General features: G+C 35.9%; 1 protein-coding gene across 6 annotated transcripts in view; it reads right to left on the bottom strand.

Annotated features, from left to right (window-relative positions):
- The window catches only part of casz1 (castor zinc finger 1), a 328,648-nt gene that overhangs the window by 93,372 nt on the left and 217,583 nt on the right, over nt 1–17,693 (bottom strand). For 3 of the 6 annotated variants that reach the window (XM_056448842.1, XM_056448847.1, XM_056448844.1), the window contains exon 2: nt 8,988–9,050. The exons of the other annotated variants lie outside the window; for them this stretch is intronic. In XM_056448842.1, the coding sequence (XP_056304817.1) occupies nt 8,988–9,050 (63 nt within the window). The remainder of the gene's footprint in view (nt 1–8,987; nt 9,051–17,693) is intronic. 6 annotated transcript variants of the gene reach the window in all.

Genomic DNA, 17,693 nt, shown 5'->3' with positions numbered 1-17,693 from the left:
TTTACTCTAGCCAAAATAAAAGAAATAAGACTTTTTTCCAGAAGAAAAAATATTACAGGAAATACTGTGAAAAATTCCTTGCTCTGTTAAAAATCATTTGGAAAATGTATGAAAAGTATGAAAAATCAGGCTAACTACCTGTACATTTGAAAGTTTTCTTGTTGACAAATCATAAAATGAAGCAGGAAAATTTAAGCGGTCTTAATTGTTTGAATAGACAGATTATAGTACACCCAATTAAGACTCAAACACCTGCCTTATAAGATGGAGCCACATAGGCAACCATCATCTATGCATGCCCAGCTCTGGACGTAATATTCAGAGGCCACACAATAATTTTTCCAGTGGTGACGCGCCCTCTCCATCACACTCAGAGCCCAAGGCTTGCACATCAACAGGAATTAAGGACATGCAGACACACAGTTAGTAGGCTGGCCATAGAATCCACCCCCAGCCCTGCTCAAATAAACTAGGGCCCTGTAATAATGACAAAATCAAAGCAGGCCCTCGCTGGTGCTCTGGACGTCCCCGAGCATCAACCCTGATATTCACTCACACACACACACACAAAATGCTGACTCTCACGCGCCACGTTGTTTTGTTTGCCCTCACTTTCCTTGACCACACGCATACAAAGCCGCAAACACTCACTAACTGGGATGAGCTTTGATCTGTTGTCTGTGCACTAAACATATTATCTTTCAGCTGCTTGCCTCTCGCTGCTGATGATGCAGAGAGAAAGTGACTTTGGAAAAGACTTGTTTGCAGGGTTTCATTTCAGAAGCTTCGTGACACTTTCTAGTCAGGCTGAGTGTCTGCTGTTTGGACGTCCTGACGGAGAACAACCTGAAACTTGTTTTATTTCTTTTGTGCCAATGAAGCTTATTATTTACAAAAAAATGGATATGCATTTTCTTTTTTACATTTTTAAAAATATATATGTTGTTATGGACTGACTTCAAATTTTATATTCTCTGAAATCAAAACTGTTTTTATTTCATTAACAAAACTTTAGAATCTTTTTTTCAAACTCAAGCAAGTTTCATTTGGTATTTTTGAGTAAAAAATATTTGTGATTAAGTTTTTTGTTTGTTTTTTCTTATTGTGTATTCATTTTTTATTTAAACATTTGCTTTTAAAACTTATTTAGAGGCATTTGCTTAAAAAATCATAATAATAAATAAATAAATAAATAAATAAATAAATATATATATATATATATATATATATATATATATATATATATATATATATATATATATATATATATATATATATATATATATATATAATTATTATTATTTTATTTTATTTTTTAAATATACATGCAGGAGTTTGGATATAATCTACAATAATATAATATAATATAATATAATATAATATAATATAATATAATATAATATAATATAATATAATATAATATAATATAATATAATTGTTTTTTGTGTGTTTTATGTATATGCAGTTTTAATTCATTTTTATTATACTTTAACATTATTTTACATTAATATCAGTTGCTTTAGCTTTTTTGTTGTTATATATCTGATATATTACCAAAAAAAAAAAATTTTAAATAACAAAAAAAAAATAGTTTGCACTATTTATCAAGGCCTACAATAAGCATTAAATCTCCTATTTCACTTGTAAATCTACCAGATAATGGATACAACATCTGAACTTTTCACAGCATCAGGAGGCAGAGATGGAGAAAGACCCTGAAGGAGGGGGGCATTGGGTCTCTGGCTGGTGTTGAGCATCAGTTCTGCCTCCTTCTGAGCACCAGCAGTGTTTCTCTACCAGCCCTGCTCACTTGGGCTTAAGCTAATTCTGTCACATCGCTCCACGCTGCCCACGCTGAGCCTCCTCAAACACTGCGCAGCACCTCTCCTGTAAGGAGGGTCTCGCTCCTACCGGCAGAGCAGCAAGACAGAGCAGTGCTCCATCATGAACTTCCAGTTCATTTTAGTGGAGTTAAATAACATGCCCGTCTGTCTCTGACTTCCCTATTATATGCCTTCATTGCAGGGGAGATTTTAGTAAAATAAAATAAAAAATGTATTAATTAATTAAAAAATAATAAGAAATTAAAAAAAGATATAAAGAAAAATGAAATAAATTAAAATATATATAAAATAAAATTATTTATATACCAGCACTATTTAGATGTTAAATTTAACATCAGTTTTTTTTAATGTATAAATAAGAATAAACCAATAAATAGAGAAATTATTAAATTAATAATAATAAACAATAATATTCACTAAAAAAGTCTAATAAATAAGAGTAAAAATATATAATTTGATATAACAAAAATGTGATATAATAAATTGAAAATATAAATAAATAAATATAATACAAAATAAAACCAAATCATCCTGTGAGCAACAGGAAATAATTTTTATATATATGCTTTTTGTTATTTTTATTCAAACCATCATGCTCCTAAAAAAATTGTGTGCTAAAAAGCGAAACAGACCACAGCTGAGTAAATTTATATTATATTATTGTGAGATTGCAGAACATGGCGTGTTGAGAAATAATTGCTATTCCAAAGAAAGATTATAAAATATGATTACATTCAAATCATGCAGTGACACCGCACGCTGCAAAATAACAGCACAAAGGCACATTCATTACGCGCACAAAACAGCATAAAGACAGAAATGTAAACAGTGAGCTGGAGAACTGTCCCCTCATTGTTCATCTGACTGCACATACATAGAAAAACAGTGTTTTCCCTTTATCCAATTATTTAATGAGAAAGAGAATTTGCCCCAATTCCCTCATTCTACAATGTCTGACATGCTATACTACACAAAACAAACACACAAGTTAAAAAACATCCCAGGCTTTCCCTTTAAATCTCCCAGACGCTTATTGTTCGGAAGAGTTTTTCGGATGATTTTAGCCGTGATTTAATGTAGCTTGTTAAAGAGTGATGATGTCAGCACAATAGAGGAGCCTCTAAATCCGCCACATTCACCCAAAATGCCTCGATGAGATAATCACGGGTGACGTCTGCGAAAACACTTATTATATTCGCCCATCGCCTGGCTGAAGCTGCTAAAACTCATCAGCGTTATTCCCTATTTCTCTCTGGGAACGAGAAGGGGGGCGAGAGAGAGAAAAAGATGATCCAAACTTTGAGGGAAACTTTTTTTTTGTTGTTGTTTAAAGCGACAGGACTCTTTTTCCAGTTTACAATTCACACAGCTTTGATGCCTTTTATAAACATCTTGTTTTTTGGGAATGTTGAATCTTGTCCCTCTATTTTATGCACACAGGCTTTACCCAAAGTCCCATAAAAGGCTTGGAGCTGACAACTCAGCACTGGAGATAAGAAAAGGATCAACCTGAGCCTTTCTCATAGCTTAATTTATTTTAAATCCCGGCTCTATTTACTCAGAGCAGGCCAGCAGTCATTGTCCACCTAAACCTAGAGAAACCAATCAGCACTTGGAAGTGTGGCTCCTCTATGAAACTAGTCAGGTATTTATATGTATATGTCGATAATCTGAGGTGCTCCGGCCTGAGTTGTGAGTCTGTTGGGTCTCCCTGTAGTGTAAGTTAATAATGAGAGCGTGATGTGGAGGTGAGGTCCTAATCCTCCGGCCTCCACCCGGCCCCTGTTTATCATCCGCTATTGAGGGAGGGGGAAGTACTGTAAGACAGGAGATCTTCTCCGATGCGCCAGCACTTTAACCTAGGCCTGTTATTAAAACTCTAATCTGTTAAACATGTCAATGTTAGCACTTTTAGCGTGATTAATAAAGCGAGACATAAAGCGAGACTCCAGAGTGCTGCGCAGGCCTTTCTGTTGCCTTGGGTTGTTTGTTTTGTTTTTCTGTTTGGCTCATAAACGGTTTGAATCATGTCTAATTCTGCAGGCATTCTTTTGGAGTGCACCTCATGCCATTCACCTTAAATTTATTATCATGGAAGACAAATGTTTTCTGTACACTACAGGTCAAAAGTTTGGGGTCAGTTTTTTTTTCATGTTTCTTTTTAAAGAAAATTATTCTGTTCATCAAGGCGGCATTTATTAAATGTAAAGAAATTGTTAAATGTTTATTAAAATTTTAAATAACTGCTTTCTTATTGTCTGTAGTTTCAAATTAGTCAAAATGCCCTGAATAGATTGCAATTAGTCCAAAATGCTGGCTGCGAGACTTCTGACAGGCAATTGTATGAGCACATATCCCCAGTTCTTTCCTGGGCTGGCTGCCTGTTAGGCTGCCTGTTATTAATTTTTGTTTTTAAATCCTTAAATGATCTAGTACCACCTTACTTATTAGACCTCCTACATGTATATAATCCTGGTAGGTCACTAAGGTCTTCTGATCAGTTTATTCTTTCGGTACCAAGGTCCTGGTGTAAGAGAAGTGGGGATCGGGCTTTTACTGTTATCACCCCAAAACTCTGTAACAGGCTTCCACCCCACATTAGTCATGCTCCAACTCTATCTGTTTTTAAAAAGCTTTTGAAACGCCATCTTTGTTCTTTAGCATTTGAGCCTAATGTTGAGGGGTTTGTCTTATGTTTTAGTTGTTATGTATGTGATGTAGGAATTATTTTAAATAGTATTGATTGTGTTCAGCACTTTGGGCAACGTTGAGTTGTAAAAAATGTGCTACATAAACTAACTAACTAACTAACTAACTAACTAACTAACTAACTAACTAACTAACTAACTAACTAACTAACTAACTAACTAACTAACTAACTAACTAACTAATAATAATAATAATAATAATTATTATTATTATTAATTTTAGAGTGATTTCTGGAAGATCATGTGACTGCAAAATGATAAAATGATGAAAATTCATCATTAAAATCACTGGAATAAATGTCTAAATAAAATGATAAACTACTTTTGAACAGTTATTTTATGGTGCAATAACATTTCACAATTTATACTGTATTTTGGATTAAATAAATGCAGCCTTGGTGAGCAGGATAAGCTTGTTTGAAAACATTTAAAAATCCTACTGACCCCAAACTTTTGGCCGGTAGTGTATATCCTTATAAAGCAAAGGCTGAAGGATAAAAAAAAAAGGTTTGTGTGATGCAAGTATCAAATTGGCAGTTTTAGAACGTGAGAGAGTGTATGGGCTTGCTGAGAAAATAGGGTTGATGCACAGCAACGGTACTGAGGCGGAGGGGGAGACTTAAAGGATGTGATTTATCTGAGCTTGATTGCGTGTTAATCGAGGTTACGTGTATTAAGTGGAATCTAATTGGAACAGACACTGGCAGCCTGACAGATCGACATGATGCAGATGGATTGAGAGAGAGAGAGAGAGAGAGAGAGAGAGAGAGAGAGAGAGAGAGAGAGAGAGATATGTGAGTGAGTGTGTAAGTGAGTGAGTGAGTGAGTGAGTGAGTGAGTGAGTGAGCGAGCGAGTGAGTGAGTGAGTGAGTGAGTGAGTCAAAGAGAAAGTGAAAAAAGGACAGCAGTGTAAATATGAAGCTACTAAATGAAATGTAAACAAATACTGGAATTTGTAAATAACTTACTGGAATTACAGTCAAAAGTGGAAATAAGAACTTCGCAATGGACATAAAAATGTACTTTGTTCTAGACTGTAAATTATTGTAATGTAAATGATTGAAAATGTCAATTCCAAACCACTTCCTTGTTTGATGACATCACTAAAGTCACTAGTTTTTTTTTTTTACATAAATCCCCCAAAATGGCATCATTAGCTACGTTTCCATCTACTTATTTTTATGTGCATTTTGGATATGCGCATAAAAAAATTGGTTGATGGAAATGGCAAGATGCGCATACATTTTGAAAATGTATGCGCATAACCAACACAATCTCACGGCAATTCGTACCTTTTTGATTTAGTGGCTAATTTGTATGAATTCGTACGATCTAATTCACACAATTTAGAACGATTTCCTCATCCCTCAATGACGGTTGGGTTTAGGGAGGGGTGGTTAGGTGCCACGCCTCCTTTTTAACTGGCTTCGTACGAATTAGCCACTAAACTGACGAAACGTAAAATACTTACGTTTTCTCGTAAGATCAGGCTGGCATTAATGAGTAGGATAAACTTTTTATTCAATAAGAAAAGATGCGCATAAACTACAGTGGAAATACCTACCGAAACAATTACAGTATGTGCATTAAAAAAAGTCACGTGATTTTGTTGTAAGAGATCGTGTGATGATAAAAATGCGTGCGAATAGACAAACCAAGTGGCTGAGCACACTGCAAAACCTCTGAAATGTTGCTTTGGTCATTCTAAAATGCCCTGTTTTAGTATTAGTGTTATTAAATTATTAATGACCTCCAGCTTGTCAAGAGCATCTGTGCTCCGCGAATGCCACCACGCTTTGATTACAAGTCGGCATACTGTCTTCCGAGGCGCAAGTCATTTATTAAATAAAGAAAAGATTCATGCAGCTTCTCCTACCGCAGTAAATTCCGTTTTTACCTTTGATATTTGCCGCCAGTTAATCAACAAGTGACGATTTTGTTCTCTTTGACTACTTGGATGGAAACGCTGCTTTATTCGTACGTCTTATTTGCGATATTCCTGTTTTGCACATAAATTTAATTCGCATCTTTGTATGGAAACATAACATATTGTTGTATACTCCCCTCTAAATCTGCATTATGTCCATTATTCTCTGCAAACACTTACTTTTTGCCTTCAGTAAGTGATTTTTAAGTGAATTATTATTTTTATTATATTTATTAATTTTTTTGTGTGTTGTTTTGGATCCCATTGACTTTCAGAAATATTGATATAAAATCAATGCAATATCAATAAAAACTAGCAAATATCAATGCAATTTCTTTTCTGAAAGTCTAGTAAGATTTTAGAAGACACAAAACTACCAGTCACGCTGCCTCAGTTGTAAGCATGGGCCGGTACATAATTCTGATGGTATGATAACCTTGGATAAATATATCACAGTTTTACGGTAATGTGATTACTGCCCTATATGATATTTCTGGGTAAAAAACAAAAGCATTTTCCCCTTTGAACACAATATATTTTAATTAAAACAGTAAACATGTCAGGCTAAATAATTCAAATCAATTCTTCATTCTTCATCCTCTGTCTTCAGTAGTTTAAAAAAACAGATTTCTTTACAATATAAAACAGCATCTTTGGATATATTTTCTGCCTAAAAAAAACTTTTAAAAAAATCTTATATATACCGTAGGAGTGGTACAACAGAAAATGTTTGCAGTTTTTAAACCCTGACTTTTCCAAACCGCGGTATACCTTGAAAACAGTTATCATCACATGCCTACTCAGTTGTCACAAACATTCATTTATGCTTTATTGGAAACAAGGGGAAAAAATATCCTCCCCTTAAAAAAAGGGGCCCAGCTGCTCCAGTACATCTCACCTCTGGGAGCCAACTGCCCATATGCACTCAGATCACCAGCTTTTTCTATCCCAGAAGACAACTGGTTTGAAGGCCCATGCTTTAAATCCGAAGCATTCACCCTATGACTGAGTGCCCTTTGCAACATTAGTCAGAAAAAAAGGCACAAGAGCCACACCTGTTGTGCCAAATAACTGCTCTCTGAAAGGCTACACAAACACGTAACAAATTATACCAACTGAAAAAAAAAAAGGGGGGGGGGGGGTTGCAATGTCAAATGCCGTACGGGAGGAGGTTGCTTTAAGGTTTCTCTCATGTGGACACGAGCCTGTTAACGGACATCGATTGCATTGGGTCTTGGACTCAGAAATGTCATTTGTAGTCATCTTTTATCACAACTGTGTTCAATAACAGGCCTGCGTTATTAACAGCGGCACATACCCGTCGTGGATGACTGTGTCCATTCGCGTCCCTTCATTTTGCACTCGTTCTTGCATGATAATTACACAACTGATGATGTGAGTGATATCATTTTGTGCCGTAATCTCAGATTATTTCACGTTCAGTCAACCCAAAATCTAAAACAAAGAGCAACAAGGCCTGTATTGTTATATTTTAGAGTTTTAGTAAAAACAAAGGCTAATGGAGTATGTTTTACAAGATTTACGTCTTAAAAATGTGACTTTTCTTTGCGAATAATTGTGACATAGTGACCGAATACATTATTCCTTTCTCATTTGATTTAATTGACATTTTGCCTTTTCTAGAAATTGTTTCAAAACAAAGGCATCAGAAAGACATAATGCATTGTTTAGCAAAGACTAGAGATTAGACCCTCATCCGTCAACACAAAATGCTCAAATCGCTCTCGACACAGTCCCGTCACAGTGCCGAGACAAGGGACTGAGCTACTCCTCTTCTCCTTTGATTTGATGCATGCTGACTGTTACACTAATGGCATTAATAAGGACAAAATTACTATTTTGAAACACTGACTTTTCATCTTCCTAATCTGTCTGGCCATGTCCCTGCCCCCAGCCCCTCCGTTGCAGGACCTGCGGACGGGTAGCCTTCCCATTGCTCGGTATGCCATGCAAATTGATTGCAACATTTTGAGAGGCCAAGAAGACTATGATCATTGAAATTTGACCCTCAGCTATTTTTAAGTGTTTGATTGAGATAGCAACTCATCCAGTTCAACCAAGATTGGCCAGATAAGATTTCTCTTACTCGGGATATTCTTCCTACAGCACGCGTGGCAGAGGCCAGCACAACTGTGCACTTGGCTTGCAAAGAAAGCAGGTAGAAATATGCACGCATTTGCAACACAAACAAAGAAATATGGATATTATATGTATTGTAATGTGCAAAGGGAGGGCTGGTCATGCTCTGCTAAGCTTTGAGCTCTAACATTGAGAGAAATGACACAGTATGATCAAGGACATGAATTGCTCATTGATTTTTAGCGCCAGCTTAACTATCCATTCCAATTGATTTTAGCCCGGCTGGGTTATGCGAGTTATGGCACTTTTAATGCATCTTCTATATGGCAGCTCACCACTGACAGAGAACGAATTTCAAAGCGCACACACACACACACAAAAAAAATGTTGATATGTAAAACAACTTGCCAAAACATGTTGTTTTCTCTTCTTCTATCTTTTCTCTTGCTTCAGCCCTCTCTCGCCCAGTTCCTGGTTGGGAAATATGCACATCATAAAAAGTGTACTTCAGTCTCTAATTATTGGGATATGTCAGTATTTTCACCTCAGAAAACCTTTGCTGATTACAAAATAGAGGCAAAGTGATATAACTCCGCCGAAATGTTAATTACAGCACATTGCTGCTCTTTGTGAGCCGCTGAGAAAGCGCAGAACATTCTAGGTGCACAGGAACCAAATAAAACCTTTACTGCCTCAACATGCACACCACATACAGTATACATTTCAGGCTGAGAATATACAGCGGCTGCTTACCAGAAGTGAATCAAGTTTCCACTAAACACATACACCGTCAAAACGTAAAAAAAAAAAAAGTATAATATTCTGTGTAAGAATGCTTTTTTTCTGTGCTAGTTTATTATGCACCTGAATAATTAAATAAAAATACTTTTTTTCTAAGCCAAAATCATGAAATAAACATAATTCGGAAGATTATTCTCTTCTTCTCTATCAGTGGTATTATATCATTTGCATCAATTATTAATTAAGCCTGGGTTTAGTGAAATAAGAGATAATGTGAGACATGCGATCCAATAGATGGGCTAAATGTCATCTGTCACAGAGAAACACGTTAAAATAGAGGCTCACTTTCCTGCGAGGGCTCAGCTTTCACCCTGGGGAGGGGAGATTTCTTTTACTTCTGCAAAACACCGCTTTCAAATATCATAAAGTCTATTACTATACACTCATTTCAGCCCTATTGGTTCAAGTGCCTATTTAGTATGAAGGACATTTCGTTCTGTTTTCAAGTGGGGTCAGATTGCACAGCGAACTGAAACCCTAAATTTCAGAACTAACATCTTCCTTTCTCTCATCCCACCTGAGACGACATATCTTTTCATTTCCCATACTAAGCCAGTGGCCCTCATGAGACAGGTTTAATGCAGATTTCAGTGGAAATGGGACGTGGCGAGCCTTTTTTTTTTCAGAGCGGTAAGTGGAAGTAGCCACCAGCGCTGCGTTTGTAAGAGTGTCAGAGTGTGTGGGTCAGAATGAAAGACAGGCTCCCTGTTAAAGCTGCGAGAGCTTTCAGCTATGTGCTTGTTTCTCTCGGCCTCATTCATGCTGTGCCCGATGAGTGCAAACTGCACATTGATTCATTTCAACAGGATGATGGGCTGTGTGAGGGGAACGTGCTTTTATATGCTCTATATGATGTCAGTGAAGTTAGACAAAACTGAAACAATTTGATTGGGAAGCTAATGAAAAATAAATAAATAAACAAACTTGCAAAAATTATATATTTTTATAAATAATTTGACAATAATCATGATGATAATAATGATGATGATAATAATAATAATAATTATTATTATTGTTATTGTTTATTATAATAATATAATAATTATTATTATAATTATAATAATTTATTATTATTATTATTATTATTATTATTATTATTATTATTATTATTATTATTATTATTATTATTATTATTATTATTATTGTTGTTATTATAAGCAATTATTCAACATTAATATATATTACCACATGACAATTATACATTCATTTCCTTGGTTTTTTCACAGACACACCTTTTCTAAAAACACAAGAAGCAGTAAAAAAGTTTCAATTATTTGATAATAATAACACTTATTTTTATTAATATTATTTTTATTATTATTCTTATAACAGTTATTATTATTATGAGCAATTATTCAGAAGCAATATACATAACCATATGATAATTATTGTCTAATAATTCCTTTGTTTTTTTTTCACAGACACACCTTTTCCAAAAACATAAAAAGCAGAAGTAAAAAAACACCCTCCAGCATAATTGACCCCATGATCAATCTCATTCGAAAAAGCGACTTTGCACTTGTGCATGTGTTTTTGAATGACAGCATAATTACAATATTTCACTTTTCCTGTTGATTCACTCTATTTGTGCCCAGCAATGATAAAGGCAGCAAAAACCGTCTGCCAGTTACAACAGCAATGAGGCACGTCATGGAAAACTTTATGATCTCATGTTCCTGTTAATCAAGGTTTGAAAAAAGCGAAGTCCTTCTCTCGTATTTACCTAAACCAGCTCACTTTGTGTAGCATTATTTTATGGGTTTGTTGTTCTAGCGTGAGGTATTATAACTTTGCATTCTTTCCCAAGGTCAGCTGCTGGCGTGACACACACAATATTTGCTTATGGGGCTTTTCAGGTCAGTTCTATTATATTTACATCAAATAATTTTTGATAAGGGATGTAAAAGATCTATAAAACTGTACCATAAATGGGAGAGGTGTAGTTTAGAAAAAAGTACAAAAGATCAACAGGCTTTTTTTTCATATATCTTTGACACGTTGACATTTTTGTGCTGAACCTTGCCAAGCAATGCACCTAAACTAGGCCAGCAAAGTGGGCACCAGCTCTTGTTTCTGCCCAAAGTACCTGTCTCTTATCTCTACAGCTCTATAATCACTTAACAAAGACTCGGGCATTTGCACAAATTAAAACATCAATAATGCACGAGTGCTTTTCAGTTTCTGCCACACACACACCCCAGTGCTGGGGCAGCAGCACTCTCTCAAAATGTGCCACGCTTTTGCCCCGAGAGACCTAGAATCCAGTACCACCCCACACCCCTTCGACTCGGGAGGGGAAAACAAATGCAAAAGATGATCAGGGGAGGGCTTATTTTTTAAGAATGAGGGAAAGTGGAGCTTCAGTGTAAACAGCCAACACCCTTGAGTGGCGTACTTCCATAAACAACATCACCACGGCATGGCCACCGTTTGTCATTAGCGGTCTCGCTGTGAACACAGACATAGCTTTAATTCAGGCCTGGGATTCTGCCCTATCTTTACATATCTAAATCGGCAAAAGCAAGTCTCTTATTTACAGGGATGAGAGCGACCAAACCATCATAGTGAGATGAAATATTGCTTGTTAAATATGCACAAAAGGGGTCAAAACAAGTGCACTATGGGAGAAAAGGAAGAGAGGAAGGGTGGAGGAGAAAGCATTAAAACTTAAAGGGTCCGAAGACGGAGCCAGGAGGTGTGCCGTGTGAGACGGTCCGCCGTTATGAATCTTGTCTGCTGTCTTTGCGTACTATCCACATACCTCCAGGAATGTATAGTCTATACCTTAAATAGGAGATAACTATTCAAATACTGCAGGATTTGTAATGTGTGTGCTTGAGCCAAGTGTGCGTTAAGCACATTGGCAAATTCCTTCTATGGGCAAAAAAGATGTCAAAGACACAGAGGCTTTTAAGCAATTAAGTTGCTTTATTTTCCCCAACTATAATATTTTTTTCCAAACAGATTATTTCATGTTCAGAGCTAGTTTATCATTATTCCCCAGTTTTTTATTTATTTATTTTTTCCCTCTTATCCCGTTACCCTTGCAAACAATCCCCTTGTTAGCAAACTGTTAAGACAGGCGCTTGGTACACAAATTGCGCTCGACCAAGCGAATTTGTTTTGCAAGGATGACCTGTTTAATCATCTCATTTTCTTTTGCGGACGTTTATTCATCTGGTTTCCACGGTTACGGAGAACATTAAGGGGCTACAGTAATAAGGCTGGAGAGTCAAACAGGTAATAAAAAAATTAACGCCATTTTCCAGCAGCCGAGGACGGTCTCTGAAATGAATCAGGGGAGAGGGGAGCGCACACGCAGGTGAAAAGGGGCCTCCAATATTTCCAAACAATTAAGGGCCGGGTGGGTTATTTCACTCTGTAGAGAAGCTCAGATGGGCGTCCAATGGACACGACACTTTCAAAACAATCAGTGCTCTGCTGTGCCGAAGTCATAATGTTCCCTTATTTATCATGATACTCTGATTACTTATCAAGACAATCAAATCCACCTGAATTACGATTATTAAAATTTCTTCCCTCCTTTCTAAGATAAGATTACCTTTGGTTGCAGAAATACAGTTATGGGGACATGCTATAAAACTACAGATAAAAAAAAAAAATAATAAATATAAATATATAAATATAATATATATATATATATATATATATATATATATATATATATATATATATATATATATATATATATATATATATATATATATATATAAACATTTGTTTTTGCAGATTGATTTATTATGATGACTGTATGGAATACACTTTCTGTGTAAATTTTTTCCTTGCCCTTTTTTCAAAGCCTAACAAGTCAGAATGTCTATCCCCAGTCGTCGACTTTGACAAATGTTGCCCCTTTGTACCAACCAATGAGTCTGACTATAAGCCAAATATAGAAAATTCCAGCACAATAGGCAGGACAGGTGTTGAAACCCCTTTGAAAGGGTCTGAGCTCACTAAGTGAGACTAACAAAATCCAAATATGGTATTCAAGGATAGCAGAGTACAGGCAAAATAAACAAGCCATTAGCAATCTCTATCTCTACCCTACCTGCCTTATGCTTTCAGACAATCCACACATACCAGGGATCTACACCACAGATTGCATAATGTAAGGTATAAAAAAGTTGCAAAAAAAAAAAAAAACCTCCGGGCAGACTTGAACAGGTATTTTCATTCTATTTCTGCTGGTTGTGCAAGCCGTAACATGGCATTTGTCGTGGTCTGTGCAGTGCTGGAAAATATCTAAATCACGCTGGAACACTATTTAATGAAGGCTGCCTTCAACAACCCAACATGCCCTTTCATTCATTACTCAGTGTGTATGAATAGATGGACATAAAATTGCACAAATAATAGCACACAAGCCTGGTGTCAGGTGGCTTGTTTGCCATACAGCTTGCAAAAAAGGATTGACTCATTTCGTAAGTTGGTCGTTCCAAAAATATACATTGGCCCGCCACAAAAAAGAACACTTTTTGATAATTACAATATCTGAATGTATTTGCTTTAGATGACACATGATCAAACCATAGATAAAAATGATGCTAGAGCTTTTATCCGAATTAATTTCACTGTCTGAGGCATTTTTGCAAGTGGTGTAAAGGTGATTTTAGTCAGTGCATTAAGTCAGTTCCCCTCAGGTTCGTGCAAGTTTCATTGAAAAGTAACCACAAGTGTAGTTCATGACTTTAATTTTGGATATAGAAAGTGTGAGAGAATCTGTACTAATTTTAACACCTCTTCCATTTTATAATGAATGTACTGTTTTAATGTTTCAAACAAAGCAAAGACATTTAGTGTGTATAAAAGTGCAAAATATTTCTTTGCAATAAAATATTAGTGTCCTTGTTACAAGTTGCATGTGATTACTGTATTAAGTACAGTAATTTTAATATAAAGATTAAATCAGAATTATTAAACACCCTTTGAATTTTTTTTTCTTTTTTAAATATTTTCCAAATAATGTTTACAGAGCAAGGAAATTTTCAAAGTATGTCTGATAATATTTTTTCTTCTGGAAAAAGTCTAATTTGTTTTATTTTGGATGGAATAAAAGCAGTTCCTAATTTTTTAAAAAACATTTTAAGGTCAATATTATTAGCCCCTTTAAGCTATGTTTTTTTCGATAGTCTTCAGACCAAACCATCATTATACTATAACTTGCCTAATTACCCTAACCTGCCTAGTTCACCTAATTAACCTTGTTAAGTCTTTAAATGTCACTTTAAGCTGTATAGAAGTGTCTTGAAAAATATCTAGTAAAATATTCTCTACTGTCATCATGGCGAAGATAAAATAAATCAGTTATTAGAGATGAATTATTAAGAATATTATGTTTAAAAATGTGTTGAAAAAATATTCTCTCCGTTAAACAGAAATTGGGAAAAAAATAAACAGGGGGGCTAATAATTCAGGGGGTTAATAATTCTGACTTCAACTGTAACTGCATGTAAATAAACTAAAAGCACTCTTAATTGTAACTCTAAATCTAAAGTATGTAGATGTTGTTAATTAATATGACTAATATGTATTGAACTGTAACAAGGACACTGTAAAAAAAGTTTAAAAAAACTAATATAATAAATAATGAAAAACTACAAAATCATAAAATAATTATTTTATTAAAACACTATGTAGTAATAAATAATGAATTATAACAATAAAATGGGAAGCCTTTTTCCCTTTTAGTTCTATGTCTTGATAAAATTCAAGTTGAAGTGATTTAAGGACTCTAAATCCACACCTGTCACCAAGATAGTCTCAATGTGGGAAAAAAAGGCAGGCGGTTTCAAATACAGACTAAGTATATGAACTAGAACACCCCAGACTAAAGAGACACCTCAGCCTCCCCCTTCGGTGGTCTTAACAAAAGTCTGGGGCTGGGGAAGAACAGCCTCCAGTCCCCAAACTCCTCCTGCAAAGGCAGAAATCCCCCGAAAGAGGACACACAGAAGAGTTTGAAAAAACTCTAAGCTTCAGCCATGAGACCGCCAACTGCTCTGTTAACAGCCTCTTAACAGGTGTGGGTCCAAGAAGCATGTAATCCTATCAAGTTACGGAGTTTAAAAAAAAAAATCAGTCAAACAGCAAACTCTGGAGCCCCCTTTTTGCTCTCTCTTGTTCTCTCTCTCCGCTCGGTTTAGTGTGTAGGCTGTGACAGAACGCAACAGCTGGGCTTCAGATTTATCATGTACAGACTGTAATTATTGCTGCTGCTGCCTGCTACTGACCCAAGTGAATAGAATGTCACAGGCAAAAGCACACACAACCACAGGATTCACGGCAGGGAAGGTTTCGAACGCAAGCACCCCTGTTTGCAGTCAATTACCACAGAGGACAGGATATCAGTTCTGCGGCTCTCCAATGCAAACAATCTCTGAGGGGGAAAAAGGCAATGGGGAAGATGTTCATTTTGCTTACTGAATAACGTTTTTTATTTCTATAATTGATAAGAAAAAAGGTTTTCATGACTGATTAGTTAACTATGAACTGGTTAATTAATGTTACATACACTTGACGTCCTGTAGAGATTTCACATAAGACCACCGGAAAAGCGACGCTCTAATCTTATCACCCGCCCCACCCCATGTGACCTCTGTGTTTGGGTCCGAGATAAAGAGCTAAAGACGGCAAGCGCACAGACAAACCATCCATCAGCTCGAGTCAATCGCTCCCTTAACTGCAATCCAGCCGCCATCCGCTCCTGCCAGACTGAAGGAACTCGACTGTAGCCGTCAAGAGTCGCCTGCCTGAAACCTGCCTACAGGGTTGTTCACACCTTAAAGACCCCTGCCACATTTAAAAGGATTAGTCGCCACATTTTGTACCGGCTTAATCTTCCTTTCAGACAGCATAATAAGGGAGCGCCGATAAGCGGAGCATGCAAATTTCATTCGAGGCCATTGGAGCTCAAGCTTTCAGACAAACAGACTAAAGTCTTCCACACTGTGCTAATTGCTTCTTCATATTCTTCTTTTCCCCCTCTTATATACCGTATCAGCCGCCGCAGATTATTTGTCTCCCCCACTTTGCATGAAATTAGAATTTCATGTGGAAGATCATAAACGTGAAATGAAGCCATTCTGCGAGGCCCTGCGCGTATGACCATCTCACTCTCTGCAACTTTTGCAACCATATGTGCCGAAACACAAAAAGTCGAGCAGGGGAGAAAACGCATCATAAAATTCTCAATCGTGTGGCACGTTTGTTGCAAAAGGTGAGGTAGATAGCACGAGATAGCAGCACTATGAGAAGCTTTTTTTGCGAGATGCAAAACTTAAAACCACAAGCTCTGTCAGGCACCAGGACCTTGATAGTAATAAATTTTTTCTCTCTTTGTACAGTTCACTTTTGTTTTACTGAAAATGATACCGCAACTCACCTGAACTATGTGTTCATAACTGGATTTGATTACAGCCAGTGAAATTACATTCTAGGAAATTATGCATTACTCAAATAATAGCTCAACACGTAAAACTGTGTGTATGTGTGTGTGTTTATACACACCCACCCACACACACACACACACACACACACACACACACACACGCGCGCACACACACACACACACACACACACACATAATATACACACACATAGACAGTTTTACATATTGAGCTATTATTATAACATTTATTTTAAATGACTATACACATATTATATATATAAGTTTGAGTAAAATGTTAATATTTGTTTAAATTTCTTGCCGATTTCAAAGATAAATATAGTCATTTATATGTATTTTTTCCTAGAAAATGAAAAATGTGCAATAATTTCACAATTGTTTTTGGGAGTTGGAATTGCAAACAATGTTGATTCCAGCATATATTGATTTCTTAACACATCTTAAGTTAAAACATTGGTATTGTGTTGTTTAAAAATGATTATAAACATTTTCAAAACAGTCTCATTTAGTGTCCTTTTAGGCAAAATAAATGACAACATTTGACTTAAAACAGGTTTAAAAAATTATTAGCAGTTTACAGAATAAAACAAAAACGACGTTTTACTATTAAATTAACAGAACTATATTTTTTAAATCCAGAGAAACAGAGTGTAATTTTCAGGTGGTGTATTATTAATCATAGCTAAATCTACATCATTTTAAACATATACAACTATGGATATTTGTGATAGACTTATTATCCCGCAACCTTTTCTAGCACAGTATCAATTAGAGCATTACTGTGTATAAGTGACAGAAAGGTTTTGAAGTTTTAATTAGGGTCTGGTGTCTGCATGAATGCACAGGAGGAGAGCAGAGCAGAGGAGAAGAGAAGAAAGCTCATAAGC

The sequence above is a fragment of the Danio aesculapii genome, chromosome 23, assembly GCF_903798145.1.
Source record: "Danio aesculapii chromosome 23, fDanAes4.1, whole genome shotgun sequence".
Lineage (NCBI taxonomy): Eukaryota > Metazoa > Chordata > Actinopteri > Cypriniformes > Danionidae > Danio > Danio aesculapii.
The sequence above is the reverse complement of the archived record's forward strand: the minus strand, read 5'-3'. Positions and strand labels throughout refer to the sequence as shown.